The 16,070-nt window shown below is 54.8% G+C and overlaps 2 protein-coding genes across 2 annotated transcripts; both read right to left on the bottom strand.

Moving 5' to 3' along the window:
- Positions 1 to 1,682: 1,682 nt before the first annotated feature.
- On the bottom strand, positions 1,683 to 3,651 carry LOC117701474 (aquaporin-6-like; the record flags this gene model as incomplete). The annotated part of the gene is given in 4 exon segments (XM_076928167.1): positions 1,683 to 1,791; positions 2,028 to 2,083; positions 2,086 to 2,185; positions 2,874 to 3,651. Coding segments are annotated over 4 exon segments (658 nt in total), but the record flags the coding sequence as incomplete, so codon positions are not given.
- Positions 3,652 to 9,794: 6,143 nt separating this feature from the next.
- On the bottom strand, positions 9,795 to 13,315 carry LOC117701472 (aquaporin-5). The gene is made up of 4 exons (XM_034493147.2): positions 12,865 to 13,315; positions 11,671 to 11,835; positions 11,149 to 11,232; positions 9,795 to 10,485 (listed from the first exon to the last, which is right to left on the bottom strand). Exons 1-4 carry the CDS (start codon positions 13,225 to 13,227, stop codon positions 10,300 to 10,302), a joined length of 798 nt encoding a protein of 265 aa, XP_034349038.1. The 5' UTR covers positions 13,228 to 13,315; the 3' UTR covers positions 9,795 to 10,299.
- Between the last annotated feature and the right edge of the window lie 2,755 nt (positions 13,316 to 16,070).

Raw genomic sequence — 16,070 nt, 5'->3', positions numbered from 1 at the left:
GAAAGTTTGGGGGTTCTGAAGCTCCCTCTCAGAATCCAAGCAGAATGGATACTTGAGCCCCAATTCCCCTTTCTCCAAGACAGAGATTCAGAGGCCTAGGTTGCCCACTGGGTCCGCTGTGTGATTTCTATCTCCCTTTGCTCTTGCCATTAGGTAACAGAAAAGGCCATGAGAGAGAAGAAGGCATGTGGGGGAAACGGGGGGGACTAGGGAGAGGGGCCGGGGGACTGGGGTAGACTGGGTGACTAGGCAGAAGGGAATGGGGGCACTGGGGAGAGAGGGACAACAGAAAACATGTAAACACGAAAGCAACATTACAGCAGAAGTGGAGGACCTTGGGAGGGTAAGGTGAGGACCAGCAGGGAGTGGCCAGGAGGTTTGGGGAGAGAATCCAGGGAGGGATCTACAAAGCCAAAGCATGAGTAAAAATGGCCAGACGAAATGCGTCACATGGAGAAATTTAAATTTAAACACTGAATGAAGGGAGAAGAAAAAAGGGAAGGCAAGGAAGGCCTTGGAAAGTTAATGGATGGATTTACCTCCAGATTCTTTCTATCAGTGTGGAAAACTAGTCATGGTGGTGTGCCTAAGGCTCAGCTATTTCCCAGGCCAAGCGCTGGGGTGGCAGGGTTGGGGGCCATTGCAAATGGAAGGTCAGCCTACACAGGTCAAGAGAGGAGAATGAATGGCCAGGGATAAAGATTGGTACCTACTGTTAGGACATGTGGCTAAATCTCCTGATCCCACACACCAGGGACACCTCAAACTGGGCCATACAAGGCGTGCTGCCCCACCTGCAGCTGCCCTGGAAGCCAAGGGGCCAGAGGCTGTCACACGCTCACTTCTGTGTCCTCTGAGTTTGTCTGTGATTCTTTCTTCTGGGGCTCTACGTTTACCACTTTGTCCACCTTTGTGGTACCCACAAGGATGGCCAGTCGCTGGGCTACAGTCTTGGTATCGGGGAACAAGATAAGTTGTAGATCAGCGAAGCCAGGACAGCCCCTGTGAGCGGTCCTACCAGAAGATCTGAGGAGAGAGACGTAGGCAGGCAGTGAGCACAAGGTAGTTTTCAGAAACTGCCTGCTTCCCCAGCAGTGACTGGCGTCTGGCTTCCTCAACCCAGCTCCAGAGACTCACCAAATGCCTACAAGGCAAGGACCTGAGAACTATGAGCCCAAAGGTGAGGGGACCTTGACTTCCCTGGAGTCGGGCATTGGAGGGTGCAGCCAAAGCTAAAGCTGGGCTCCAGTCTCCTCACCACTCCTGCGTCTTCCTCTCACCTCTCCTGGTTTAGCTCTGACTGTATTGCTGTTTCTGTCTGTGCTTCTGTGTGGTCTATTTCTGTTTGTCTTTTCTTTATTCAAGTTTGAAATTTGGTCCAGCTGGAGAAAGTGAAGAAGGAAACAGCCAGAACAAGAAGCCTGGCCAAGGCTGCAGTTTCTGCCCTGGCCCATTTTGTGTGAGTCCCTGGATACTGCAGGCTATTGGAGCTGAAACTCAGTGCAAGCCAGGACGCTCACCTTGGCTTTTTGAACGTAGGGAAATCTGCACTCCTGGGTGGTTTAAATAGCCTGGGGGTAGGAGCTGGTTTATTCAACTCTGTGTGGATTTCCTAATGGCAAAACCTGCTATCTCTATTTGTTCTGCCTAACCCACCACCACCACCACCACCACACACACACCCTCAAGGTTACCAGTAGAGGACCTCACCCAATGGACTGCGAACTTCCCAACAATGACAGCAGGGCCGAAGGATCGAGCTGGGTTCATGGAACAGCCAGTGAAGTAGATCTGGTAAGGAAGTGTAGGACAAAGAATGAGAGGTTTGAGGCAGCCTGGAGGAGGACATTCCCCACTGTCCTGGCTCAGATCACACACACACACACACACACACACACACACACACACCCCATATTAGAGGGCATGCCTTCAACCACAAGACACGAGGAGCTTTATTTAGGGCCTTAGGGTTCTTCAGGAAGCGCTCTAGTATGCTCACATGCGAGGTGTCCCCTTTTGACCCTTACCCCAATGAGGTGGCCCAGTGCCACAGAGATCCCAATCATGGCAGCTGGGGACCCATGGTCTGCCGTCTGTCCGTGGAAGCAAAAACACAGAGCACCAGCTGCAGCGTCAGAACCAGCTCCACGGCCACCGCCTGGCCAGTCGATGTGCTGTTGTGGACCTTTGGAGAGGATTGCACCGGAGTGGACTTGGGCTCTGAGCACAGGACAGTGAGACTCCCTAGTCTTTCCGAGTCTCCTCTGCTCAGGGCTGACACCGCATCAGAATCTAAGGGAGCCTGTGAAGTGTGTAGCTGGCTCACATCACATCCGGATGCTGCTCCCCGTGCAAGTGCCTAGCACATCTCCCACTCTGCCATTGAGTGAGCTCGGTGTTCAGGGGGTGCCACCAAAGTAAAGGAGAAAGCTTGAGGAAAGAACGGAGGGGCTGCGGGTAGCGGTAGGAGCAGATGGATGGAGAAGAGATGATTAGGGATGTGAAGCAGCCTAGGAAACTGGGAAGCCGGCAGGATGGAGAGAAAAAGTACGAGGCCAGTTAAGGGGGCCCTCTCCCTTTCTCAAGCCCAGCTCTTTTTGGCTCTGTTCTGCCAGCTCTCAGTTGTCCAGTCCTTCTGATTCCCTCCTCTTCGTACAGCCTCTCTCCGTCCCATCTGTTTATCACACTGTGTTGCTATTTCTGTTCCGCTTAGGTGAATGCTTAAGTCCATTCCTCTAGAACCCCGGGACCTGCTCCGAGCAGCTCTAGGTGCACAGTTACATTGTTTCCTCCTGTCTGGCCTCCCACCTCGACCACCTGACTCCCTCAGGTACCCTATCATTAGCTACATGCCTGGGCCTCTTTGCACCTACCACGTTGACCCCAAGGGTCTCTCGGACACCTCCTGGAGTTACCCCATAAAGAAGAGCAGCCCCGACTGTGGCCCCGGCCAGCTGAGCAGCTATGTACGCCATAGCCCGAGGCAGAGAGATATGAGATCCCACGAGGTAGGCCAGAGTCACAGCAGGGTTGGCGTGGGCCCCGCTGGTCTTCCAGGAGATCTGCACAGCTGTGGCTGTGGCCAGGTTGAAGGTGATGGCAATCTGCAGTACAGAAGGAAGTGCCACAGGCCAGGGCAGGACGGAGCCCACACCAAAGAAAACGTACAGCCCTGTGGCCAGGAACTCAGCAAAAAGAGCCTTGCTGATGGCGGTCCAAAGCCCGCCAACCAGCAGGTAAGCTCTGTTACACAGCCCTGTCTCCATGTCTTGTCACCTGCTTGCCTGCAGGTCTGCTTCTTCTTCTCCTCCCTGATTCTCTCTGTTCCCCTCAGGTCTCTTGACCCCTCCCCTACTCTACTGGCCTCGTTTTCTGTGGCAGCCTCACCAGCCCAGCTAAGGTGCCTCCAGCACACTGCTAGCCTGAGGAGCAAGCTGCTCAAACTGACGGAGACCCTGCTGATGGTATTGTGCGCGTCTGGGGGTGGGAGGTCCAGAGTGTTCACGTGTCTGCTCCAGCTTGAGCTCACCTGACATGAGGGGGCCAGGTCAGTAAGTCTGAGCTGGGCACTGAGCTGGAACATCCTAGAACTGGGTGCCAAAAATGTCTAGCCTGGGAGCTCGGGACTTAGGGAGTAGAAGTCAGATCCCTAACGTCAGCTTAGACACAGCAAGATCACTGAGAAGCCGAAGTCAAGGCCTGCTTCAGGGGCTCCTGTGTCCTAACTGCCTAGCCTCTCTGTCTAAATAGGTGGGGTATATTCTGTGCCCCATAAGCATAGGTGTGAAATTAGTTCTTTCTACCATTCGCTCTAAAACATCGCTTGCAGGCGGCAGTTACGAGCGGTCAACTTGATTGAGGATGTGGTCCTGGCTGTGTGGAAAGGAACACAGAGCTGGGGCTTGTCACACGGACGCTCAAACTGTGACAGCTGCAGCATGTGGCCCTGAACAGCTCTACCGTCCTCCAGTGGGGATCCCCTGTGTTCTTTCCCCCACTTCCTGCCTCTCTGCCTCCCACAGGCCTTGCTCTCAGAGCACCCCCCACCCCGTGATTTATTAGATCAGATGGATTATCTACTTATATGTCTTTTATCTACTTACATGGCTGTGTCCATCCTGAAGTGTCACCCATGCCTTTGCCCCCAGCCGTAGAAGATGCAGTTTTCTCAGAGGCGTGGTACTGTGGTACTCCCAAGCAATACCTGCATCCTGCCCTAACCCTGGCTGCACCTGGTTAACTGCAGGCTTCTCAAACAGAGTCTGTGTCTCAAATGTAACCCTCCCTGTCTCCCACGCTTCTCTCCAGTGCAATTGGTGGCATCTAAGAAGCGTCCTTGACCCCCTTTTCCTACGAAGACGTCTAACCCTGCTGGTTTTGAATCCCTGTGGTCCAGGCTGTGCCCTCCTCCTGACACCTTGCAGCCCTTAGCCTGTCCGCCCCCACTTTGCCCTAGTCAGTTCTCTATGCTGCAATCTGAATGATGTTAAAAAATGCAGCACTCAGCCGGCTGCCACCCTGCTGCAGTCTCTGCTAGGCTGAGCCACCCTCCTTGGAGGTCTGAGGCAGAAGGACAAGGTCCTGTGGGGTCCCATTCCTCCTGCCTCCCTTGACCTTCTTCCTTTGTCCCCTGACATCCTGAGATGAGCATCCTGCCATCTCCCACACACACCCTTCTTCATGGAGAGCCTTTATACTCTTTTCCTGGACCTCCTAACCCATCCTTGAGGACAGCTTCAGTGCTACCTGCTCTGTCCTAAGGACATCTCTGTGTGTTGTCGCCATACCTATTACAAATACAAGTCAACACATCCCGCCACGGTGATACTATGTCTCCCAAACGAGGTGATCAGCCCTCAGGGGGAGGAATCACATTTTGTCTATATATAGTGTCCTGCACGGAGACTGGCTACAGGAGAGACTCAGTAACAGAGCAGATGACTGTGTGGTTGGTTTCATTCCTGTCTGCTGTTTCTACGGCTGCCCTCCTGCCCCCTCATAGGACTGAACACTCTGACATCTTCAAGGGAAATATCCATTTCTGGACCACAGGCTCTACTGTTCCTGTCCCCCATCCGAGTCCCAGTCAGACCCCTCCCTCTCCCACTCTGTCCTGGATTCCCCTTCCTCTCCTCAGAGGAACCCTTGGTTTCTTACTGGGTACAGCATGCTCTTGCCAGTGCCCCGCTGCCCCCCTCTTCCCCTCCGTTGCCCATTCTCATTCTTGTCCACACCTCTCTGCCCGGTCTGTGTTGCCAGGCCCAGCTGGTGGGACTGGACGCAGGGCAGGCACAGCCGTATTGGGAGGTCTCTGTGTCTGCCATTCCCACCTCCCCAGCTTCTTACTGATATAATGCTGGATAATCAGGATTGGTGGGACATATCAGATTAGAGTCAGTTCCAGACTCTTTTATGCTGGACAATAAATACATCTTTCCCCACCCCCCCAACCCCCGGCTGAATCTGCTGGGGCCAGGCATGCCAAGCCTTCCCTGGCCTCATCAGGAGACAAAGTAATCTTTCCACTGTTCTGCTGGCCCCAGATGATTCTCTCCCCTTTTTGTTATTTGTTTGTTTTTTGAGACAGGGTCTCTCTATGTAGCCCTGGCTGTCCTGTTACTCACTCGGTAGACCAGGTTGGTCTTGAACTCAGAGATCTGCCTGCCTCTGCCTCCCAAGTGCTGGGACTAATGGATGTGTCACCACCACCCGGCCACTCTCTCCATTCTTAAAAATTATTATTTAAGTTTTCATTTTATTGTGTGTATATGAGTATGTGCACATCTAGTTTCAGAGGACAGCTTTTAGGGGTCAGTTCTCTCCTTCTACCATGTGGATCCTAGGGATTGAACTCAAGTCTTCCGTCAGGCTTGGTGCAGATGTCTCTCACTGAGCCATCCCCCTGCCTGTCTCCCCACCCTTCAAACTTCTGCACTCTGCCCAAACTCCTTGCTCCCCCGAGTTCCTCCCCTCTTATGCAGAAAGCCAGGTGATCAGCAAGCCTTCTCCCATCTGACAGCTTAACTGTCGCTCGTACCCTACCCAGGGGCCCATGGTGCTAAACAGAGGTAGCCTTTCTCTTCTGTCAGAGATCCTTCCAAAATGCCACACTGGTCACATCACCCGCTGCCCACCAGAGCTTCAGGCTCCCCCATTACCTCAAGTTCAAGTCTGAACATCTATGTCCAACCTGCCAGGAGAGATCATTTCCTCCTGCCTGAATCTCCACCCTGACCTGTTTACTACCAAGGGTCAAACACTCACAGTGTCTCTAAATGAGCTTTTGAGGCCCCCCACACAGGAAGGGCCCATTTCTCCTATGTCTTCTTCAGGACAGTTCTCAAGTGCAGTTCCCCCTTTGAAGCCTTGTGTTCCCTCCCACCCCCAGCAGAATCAGAGTGAACTACATAGAGAAAGTAGACTTGAGTAACAGATGAGGGCATCTGAGGGGCACCCTCAGCCTACCTCAAAGGTCTGCTTCCCAGCCCTCACCTGGGTCGGGCCCAGTAGAAGGAAGGGCATTTACCACAGTCCCCTAGCCTGGCTTGGGACATGTTCCAGCAGCAGTGGTGCCTGTGTGGAAAGCTTGAGTTAGACAAACAGGAGCACGTTGACTGTGGCCATGTGTACCGCGCCCTTCACCCACTGCTTGGCTTCTGTAATCTCAGCACTTCGGTGGTAAAACAGGTATTGTTTCTTCTGTCCCCACGAGTTGGAAGAAGCAGCAACAGACACCTGGAAAGTGCCTCTAGTCAGAAATGCTACCAGGTTCACCTCCAGGACACAGCAGTGAATATTAGCGGAAGGGGAGGGGTCTTGACCTCTGTGGCAGGTCAGGGCCAAGTACTACCTGCAGTCCTGCTCTGGTTTCAGAGGCAAAAGGCTCTAAGCACAGCGACGGCTTCTTTCAAGATCACATAGGACAGAGCCTCCTTGGATCCTGCTTAGCCTGGGACAAGGTCTTTTAGCCCTACGGGCAGGCAGGCATCACCTAGTTCCTGTTTTTCCTGCCCCGACCAGCACCTTCCTGGGCCCAGACGGTCCTGACTCTAGTGCCAAGCTCAGAGCTCAGAAGCCTTTTGTCCCAGCCCCACCCCTGCTGCCTGCTGCTCCTTCTGTGTGTACCCTCCACTGAAGCCTTCTCAGCCTGGGGAGGTGAGGCCTGAAAGACAGAGCAAAGGGAAGGAAGGGGCTCAGACAGCTTCTCACTACCTCCCTGACTCCGACCAAACACTGGCAGGCTGCTAGGTCGGATAGATTCTCTCATTCACTGTTGACCAGGGAGGGGGCTGAGCAGAGATCAGATCCTCCCCCAAATCCTTTCTCCAGCCCAACCATCTAACCAGCCCCCTTCTACCCACCACTACCCACGTCTAGCTCTCCCCCTCTCCCATCTATCTCAGTGTCTTGTCCGACCAGCCCTGATGGAAACTGGCAGCTAGCTTCTGGAGGGAGGCGTAGATTGTGGAGGAGGGACAGCCTTTAAATGGAGAGTCTGAGTTCTCCCTACACTCCCATCTTCAGCCAGAGAAGTGTCTCAGAGAGCTGACTAAGCACGTGTGCCTGGGTATGGCTTCACACAGGTGTGCTGGAGAACACCTTGCCTGGCTCTTTGAGAGTGAGTGGTGGGGGTGGGGGGCTGGGGGCACCAGGACCGTGGCTCTGCGCACCTGGAATGATCATGCCCTTGCTGAGAGAAGGGGAACACACAGGGAAGATATAATCTTCCTAAGCACAGCTGACAGCCAGTGCCACGGATTGGAGCCCCAGAGGCGTGCAGGATTAGTGTTTGTGTAAGTGTGTGATGGCATGGGCCTTTGTCAGGCCATGAACCATTACATGCAGGTTCGCAGTGCCCCCTGCTGGCCAAACAGCCCAACCACAGCACCCTACCAGCCCTAAGCCCTGGTTGGATCCTCACCCAAACATCAAGGAAGATGTCACCTGCAGAAAGCTGCAGACTTGACGGTAACTCCCTCTGGCTAGATACCCCACCCCTGCTGAGGACCTGTCTCTTGTAGGTCCCCTGTGCACCCTGTCACACATCCCTTGGGGGTCCATTAGAGTGGGCTATGCAAATCAGAGTTGTCTGAAAGCTGGAATGAGACTTTGTTCTCTTCTGAGCCTTCTTCTGGGTAGTGAGGTGAGGGTGCTGGTGAGAGGTTGCTCCCTGGTGCCCTTGGGAACCTAAGCCCTTAAGAGACTCCCTTGTGTTCTTAACAGCCCCATCCTTGCCCAGCTAGAGCCAGTCCCAGACAAATGTCGAGCATGGATTTGGTGGACGAGTCTGCCCCCTGCTGGCTAGACCTGGCTTTTTACAGCCGGCAGGGCAGGGCAGGTTTCTTTTCTTTTTTTCTTTTCTTTTCTTCTTTTTTCTTTTTTTTTGTTTTTGTTTTTGTTTTTTGTTTGTTTGTGTTTGTGTTTCGAGACAGGGTTTCTCTGTGTAGCCCTGGTTGTCCTGGACTCACTCTGTAGACCAGGCTGGCCTCGAACTCAGAAATCTGCCTGCCTCTGCCTCCCAAGTGCTGGGATTAAAGGCGTGTGCCACCACCGCCCGGCGGCAGGTTTCTTCCCTACCCCCATCTTGCTTGATTTTTCCAAGGAAGCCTATGGGGCAGGTAGGCTTGGGTCCAGCGTTTCCTCAGCCTTTCTACCTTGGGATGTTTTGAAGGAGGGCTGAGTGGTGCCGCTTCCCAGCTGGCAGTAGACTCAGGCAGTGTTTGGAGAGCAGACCTCATTGCTCACCCAGCTCTCAGAGGGGCTGTCCTTACTAGTGTCTAACCCCCTGCCACTGTCTCATTTTCTCCTCAAGGCAACCCATGTGTCAGGTAAATATATACCAACATAAGTGTCCATCACTCCAGTTGCAGCAAGACTTAGATGTGGGGGCTGGTCAGTGGCTCGGCCTTTAGTCCCAGCACTTGAGAAGCAACAGCAGGCAGATCTCTGAGTTTAAGGCCAGCCTGGTCTACAGAGCAAGTTCCAGGACAGGATTACACAGAGAACCCTTGTCTTGCAAAACATACAAGTGAAAAAAGATTTGGGTGCCAGTGGCCGCTTTCCGCTCTGGGCTCCTTAACCGTGACTCTGGGACTTAGTAGCCCTGTGTCTTTACCCTGTTTCTCACAGTGAGGCAGTTGGCACCAAGCATCTTAGTCTTACCTCATCTGGTCCCTTCTCCTGAGTGTTGGCGGCAACTGGACAAGCAGGCAAGGACAGGACAGGAGGGGAGGAGGGTGTGATGGACCACTCCCAACCCCCAAAGGGCAAAGGTGACCTGGGAATGAGCTGGGTAGGGAGATGCTTTTGTGAGCGTCTGAGCATGGGCTCCCAGCACACTGCCTTTTGGAAGCATCCAGAGACCCGGAAAAGGAAGCTCCAGGTGGGGACTCTCAGGACTGAGCCTGGCTGGTCATCCCTTTGGAATCCCAAGAAGCTGTGGCTGGTTCACTTCTCCACTCTACCTGGCACACTTGGGACCTCCTCAAGTGGCGGACTTGACATAGCTGAAGGGATGGTTGGGAGGGACAGGTGACTTGGACGTGGAGCCTGTTCTTAGCCCTTAGCCCTCTCCTGGTCTCTTGTGCAGTTTCTGTATCCTTCTGTCTCTACATTTGATCTCCCCTCCCTCCAGCTCTCTGGTCCTCTCAGCCTCCCCAGGCCTCAGCTTCCCTTCTTTTCTGGGGACTTGTCTCCTGGTTTTCTTTGTAGTCTCTAGTGAGCATGCTTGAAGGTGCGGGATCACAAGTAGGAAATGTGGCTGGAGGCTTCTGGAGGGAGATGAAGGCACAATATGGAGATCCAAGGTTTATTGGGAAACGCCCAACCCAAATACCAGCAGTGCCCCGCCCCCATCCTTGACCAGAAATAAATAAGATGGCACTTGACGAACCATCTGTCCTTCTCCCGAAGAGCTCTGGGGGATGTCCCCTCTGTCCACCTGGGGGCTGGCTTTGGCACTTGAGATACTGGGTTGGGAAAGAGAAGCAGGGCTGTCACCCCTTTCTGTTGTGGTCCTGGACCGCCTGTGAGCTTGGCACTTCGTTCACAATCTCTGAGGTCTGAGCTGTGGCAGACAGTCTGCCTAATTCCAAAGAGGCCCTGTCCCTGTCAGACTCCAGCCCCTGGCTTACACCCGAGTGTCCCATCATGGGCTTCTGCTCCCATCCCTGTTGTAGCATGGGGATCCAATGCCTCTTCCCCAGCCAAGAGGATGCTGGGGAGAGGTGCTTCAAACTCGTTGTCTTCCTTTTCTCCAGCGGTCCAGGGGCTGAGGGACTGGCCCCTGCCCGGTGCCGGTCAGTGTGCCGTCAGCTCGATGGTCTTCTTCCGCTCCTCTCGATGGTCTTCCCAGTCCTCCTCGGGTTCATATGTGCCTTTGACGACAGCCACACGGTCGTGGAGGCTCAGGGAGGAGGGGAACAGCAAGTAGAAGTAGAGAATTGCAGCCAGGATGGCCCCCAAAATGGGTCCTACCCAGAAGACCTGTGAGGACAGGGTTAGATCAGAGGTGAGTCCCAGGACTCAGGGACCATGGTCTTCCCCACCCCATGGACTAGGAAAGGAAATGGACTCATAGATTTCCAGGCCTCTAAGAGGGAAAGTATAACTGTTAGCCAGTCCTTAATGACAATGTCATGGATTACAGACCCTCCAAGGAGGCAGGCAGAGCCCAGGAGAGACAGGATTCCAAATCCCACCCCAAAGAGAGGCAAGTGAGACTTCTGAGGAGACAGACAAAGTCTCCAATACGTGTGTCTTCCAGAGTGCAGAGAGCCCAGCAAGTCTCTACTTTAGAGCTTCAAGCTCAGCTGACACAAGGAGACACTGTTCATGGTACAGTCCCAGAAGAACAAGCCTCAATATCTCCACAGGGACAGATAACTACAACATCAGAGAACAGATACAGGGAGGGGCAGATAAAATCCTCAGATGAACACAGACCCCCCTCCCCCATACACTTCTAAAGATGTATTGATTTCACCCCACGCTTCTCTGGCTGCATGTCAGCCCCTTCTGTGTTCTCTTCTCTGTTCAACCCCCAAGATCTGGGCTGACAACATCCAAAAAGTCCAGTCACTTCTGGACTTTCAGTTCAGTGTGCTGCCAAACAGCCCAGCCAGGAGCCAGGGGAAGGCCCACACTCACCCAGTGAGAGGGGCTGAACCGATTCATGACCACCGCAGGGCCGAAAGATCGGGCTGGGTTCATGGAACAGCCGGTGAAGTAGATCTGGGTAGATGGGGGGGAGGGGGGGCACAGTGAGGAGGGTGCCATCCCTTCCACTCCCACAGAATTCTGGCTTTCTCAGGGTCACAGTGCAGGCACCAGCCACAACTCAAACCCAGGTTTCTCAGTTCCTAGGGTGTTGATTCTGTCCATGTAACCCAGCTGCCCCCGCCCCCCCTCAAACCACACATCCTCTTGTTCTCTCAGCCTCTGCTTCGGCCTGAGTCTCTGCTCACCCTCCTTTCCACTTATTCAGTTTCTCCAGACAGGTGTTATTTGGGGGAGGGGGCAACATCAAACCTAGGGTCAATTAAGGCTACAGCCTAGACATGCAAGACCAGGTCTTAGACTCTGCTGGGTCTTATCAATCTGGAGGAGCTGGTGTTCTGGGGTTCCACTGTTCATCTCCATGATACCCCAGCTTGTGTCAGCACTACTCACCCCCACAAGATGGCCCAGTGTGACCGACAAGCCAATGGATAAGGCTGGGGAGCCCACTGGGCTGGTGCGGCGGGAGTCCGTGGAGGAGAAGATGCAGAGGGCCAGCTGGAAGGTCAGGATCAACTCCACCACCATGGCCTTGCCTGGTGTGGTGTTGTTGCTGAGCTGCAAGGAAGAGCTGGGTTAGGATCCTGCTGCCTTCAGGCTCCGTGACAGGGGTAGCTGAGCAAGGCTCTGGTCTTCAAGGACACCTAGAGCCTGAGCTCTTGGAAGCTAAGTCCTGTGCATGACCCAGACAGGCTATTCCTTGGAGAAACTGCACTTGAGTGTTCGCAAGCTTGAAGCTCGGGCCCGTAGCCAGAGGGTAGGGTGTCAGCGAGTTTTCCTGGGTGCCATCATGTCAACGGCTGTGCCCAATCCCCAGCCCCCATGAGCTGGCATTCATCCTCCCTCCTGTGGGCAGCTGCCCAGTTTGCCTACTGCAAACAGCCCCTGGCCTCCTATCCATGCCTGACCCGTTGCTGGTGCCAACTTCAAACCCGTCTCTCCAGTGTGTCTGACTCACAGCTTGACAATGGCCGAGAAAATCCTCCTCTGTGTTTGATTAATGAGCCCAGTTCACATGGGACAGGGGGCTGAATCTAGGGCTGCAAAAATGGGGAGACAGCGCGGGGGGGGCAGGAGTAGGGGTTACAAAAGGGGGAGCCAGTATTGGGGGTGCGTCACATCATGGCTTCTAAGTGCAATCTCCATGACACTAGCTGTGGTCTGACCACCTCCATGTAATGGGTAATAAACTGGAAGCCCGGGGAGATCCCGGTTGCTCCAGACCACGATTGATCAGTATCCATTGCTCTCTGGTGGGTCCGTTAAAACTACACCACCAAGGGGAGCACAAGAAAGAACTCACAGGCGAGATGAGAAATGGAAGGGACGTTTCTGAGGCGACGGGGAGTTAGGCCAGGAAGAGCAGCGTAAGAGGAGAGGGGTAGGTAGATGAGGTAGAATGTGAAGAGAAGCCAGGACTCAGGAGCACCGAGGTTGGCCAGGAGGTTGGTCAGCCTGTTCTTACTGGCAAAGTTGTGCACTGGTGTTTGGTTGTACCCATTCTCAAGATGGAGGAGCATGGAGGGTCTGGTCTGAAATGTCCCCAGGGTTCCTGCCCATCCCTCCGCAGTCCTGGTGGACACTCACCGAATTGACGGCCAGGTTACCCGGGCATTGACTGGCGCCAAACCAGTACAAGATGCCTGCCCCAGCAATGGCGCCCACCAGCTGGGCTGCCACGTAGAAGACGGCTCGGAGCAGCGAGATCTGGTTGCCTATTAAGAGGGCCAACGTAATGGCCGGATTGATGTGGCCACCACTCACAGGTCCCAGAGCTTGGGCCAAGGTACCTATGGCCAGGCCGAAGGCTATGGAGATCTGCAGGATGGTGGGCAGCGCCGAGGGCCACTTGAGTGCCGAGCCCAGGCCAAAGAAGACGAAGATGAGGGTGGCCAGGAACTCTGCAAACACGGCCTTGAAGAAGGCAAGGGAGCACACCTCCTTCTTCATGGTGGCCTTGGGGGCCGGGTGGCAGCGGCAGCGTCTCGGAGCGGCCGTCGGGGCGGCGCCGGCAGCGGCGGGCGTCTGTCCTGCGGGGCTCTGCGCGCGGCGCGGTGCCCACTCCGTGGCAGGCGGCCCTGGCGCGGACCGGGCAGGGGCGCGCTATATAGAGGGCGCGCGCCCCGCGGCGGGCAGAGCGCGGGGGGGGCCGGGGCGGCTCCCGCGCCCAGGGGCCAGCGCAGAGCGCAGGGAGCGAGCCTGGCGGGTGCGCGCTCGCCGCCCCCCGCCCCTCGCACCCCCGGGTCCCCCCTGCCCCACAGCGGCGGACCCGCCCGGGCCACGTGACCCACGCGGCGGTGTAGACCGGCCCCGCGGTCTGGGTCGCGCGCATAGTGGGCTCAGCGCTGCTCCCGCGCCCTCCTGGCCGACGTGCGTGCCCGGCTGCCCGGGCTGCTGGTCGAAGTCCCGGCTTTCCGCTCGCACAGAGCTCTGGAAGTCCCTCTCCGGCCGGCCTTTACCGGCGTCCCGAGCCGGCCGGCAGCCTTCCCCTTTTCCTCCTCCTCGGGCTCTCGCGACCGGAGCATCCTGCCCCGGTCTCACCAACGGCCGGGTCAAAGTGATGCGATTCTCTGAGGGACAGCGCCTCTTAGCTTCCTATCCGCCCGTGGCGGGGGCGGTTCGGCGATCGTGGGCCTCTCCCCGGTCCAGCCCGGCGGGAGCGGGGGCGTTGGATCGGGAGCGCAGTGCCAGCCTGCTCTGCGCTGGGCGATCCTCGACGCCGCGTGTGGCAGTGCCGGCTGTAGGCAGCGGGCTCTAGGAGGCGTTCTCAGTGGCAGCCCTTGGGGACCCTGGAGTGTTGACTAATTTGGGTTGTTTGGGCTTAGGGAAGTGACCCTGCGACTGGGGTCAGAGGGAAGGGTCTTGGTCCCTAATGTTTTCAACCCAGAACTCCCTCACTTTAGACTTCCGAGTTTGCTTCTTATCCCTCTTGGTCTTTCTCCCAACGTGGTAGTCTCAGAATCTGTCTCTGTCTCCCTGTCTGTCTGTCTCTCCCCACCACGTGTGTGTGTGTGTGTGTGTGTGTGTGTGTCTGTGTCTGTCTCTGCGCCCTCTCCCCACCAGTCTTTAGCCCGACGTCTCTTTCCCTCAGTATATCACCCTTTGTCTTCTAAGTCTTCCTCTTTCTTCCTGTCTCTCTGATTCTTGGTTTCTGCGGTTTCTTCCTTTTACTTTTTTTTTTATTTTTATTTTTTTCAATCTGTCGATTCTAGCGCTATCTAGCCCACCTTCCCTTGGCCTCTTTTAATCTGTGGGTCTTTGTTTCTGCCCATCTATCTCACGCTCCTGCGTCGGACACTCATACAGTTTGTCTTTCTGGCCCCCACCCTCACATACACACACACACACGCACACGCACACGCACACACACGTCAAGTCCTTCCTCTCCTGGACTGAGCAACATGTTTTTCTTGTTTTCCAGCTCCCTCTTGTCTCTTTCCCTCCTCTTTGGGCTTCCAGACCCTCTCCGTTGCCTCTTCTAGCGCTCCATCCTCCCCTCCGCCGGTTTGGTATGTGTGGAAGGAGATTGGAGGGCTTTCCAGGGTTTGGGGGCAGGGCAAGGACCCACCCTCAGGATCCCAGGAAAGGAGCTGCACTCCCTCTGCCTCCCCCCCCCCCCCCTTTCACGCTTGTGCACTTGCATGATACCAGCCATAGAGCAAGGACCAGGAAAGTCACCCTAGGCCTTGGTCAGTTTTAAAAGCTTCCTAGGGTTATTGAGCTCTAGGGTGCAGCAGAGGAAGAAAAGAGATACACGTGTCCAGCAGGGGCTGAGGGTGGAGCCTACAGAAAGGCAAGAACCAGGAGGAGGAACTTTGAGCCAGGTGGCAGCTAAGAGGCCAAAGAAAACAGGGTCCAAAGAAACCCCACTATTGTTCCCATTGTGCCTGGCATTTCCTGTTGAGCGACTCCTCCCCAACGGCTCTGGTCAGGAGACTGTTCCTTTCTCCGGAGCCGCAGGGCTATGCCCCCAGCAGAGCAGGGCAGCACATCCAGGATCAGAGACCTTCTGGCCAGACATCTTTCTTGTGGCTGCACTTAATTTCCTTCCCCTGGCACCCTCCTTCTGAATGCATCTTCTCTGCCCAGGCACAGTCTTCCTGAATCTATAGGTCTGACAATCTGTCCTCTTAGAGTGGGCTCTCAGAAGACTGGCTATGAAAGGAGGTTGCTGCCTGGGAATTTGAGCCTAATCTTTCCCAGATAACAAAGGACTGCAAAGGCCAAGAACTTGTTCTTGCTGGGAATATAGCTCAGTAGTAGAGTCCTTGCCTAGCAAACTAGGGGCCCTAAGTTCAATGCCCAGTGCTTGGGGGAAAAAAAGAAAAGCTAGTTTTGGCCAGGCGTGGGAGCCATCCTTTCCAACCTTTGGGAGGCAGAGACAGGCAGATCTCTGAGTTCAAGGACAAATTGGTCTACCTAGTGAGTTCTAGGTCAGCCACAGGCTACACTGTAAGACCCTGTCTCAAAAACAAAAGAACTAGTTCTTGCTTTTTTTGTTTGTTTGTTTTTGGTTTGGTTTGGTTTTTTGAGACAGGGTTTCTCTGTGTATTTCTGGCTGTCCTGGAACTCACTCTGTAGACCAGGATGGCCTCGAACTCAGAAATCCGCCTGCCTCTGCCTCCCAAGTGCTGGGACTAAAGGTGTGAACCACCTCTGCCCGGCTAGTTCTTGCTATTTTATAGATTAAAATATAGGTTTCAATTGTCTCTACTTCAAAAGTGATTTAATTCCAAGCAACTTTGTGAGGAGACCAGAAGTCAGAAGTCACTGGCTTAGGCTGGGATGGAGAC

The sequence above is a fragment of the Arvicanthis niloticus genome, unplaced genomic scaffold, assembly GCF_011762505.2.
Source record: "Arvicanthis niloticus isolate mArvNil1 unplaced genomic scaffold, mArvNil1.pat.X pat_scaffold_1128_arrow_ctg1, whole genome shotgun sequence".
NCBI classification, from domain to species: Eukaryota; Metazoa; Chordata; class Mammalia; order Rodentia; family Muridae; genus Arvicanthis; species Arvicanthis niloticus.
This window is presented reverse-complemented; position numbering and strand designations above follow the sequence as displayed.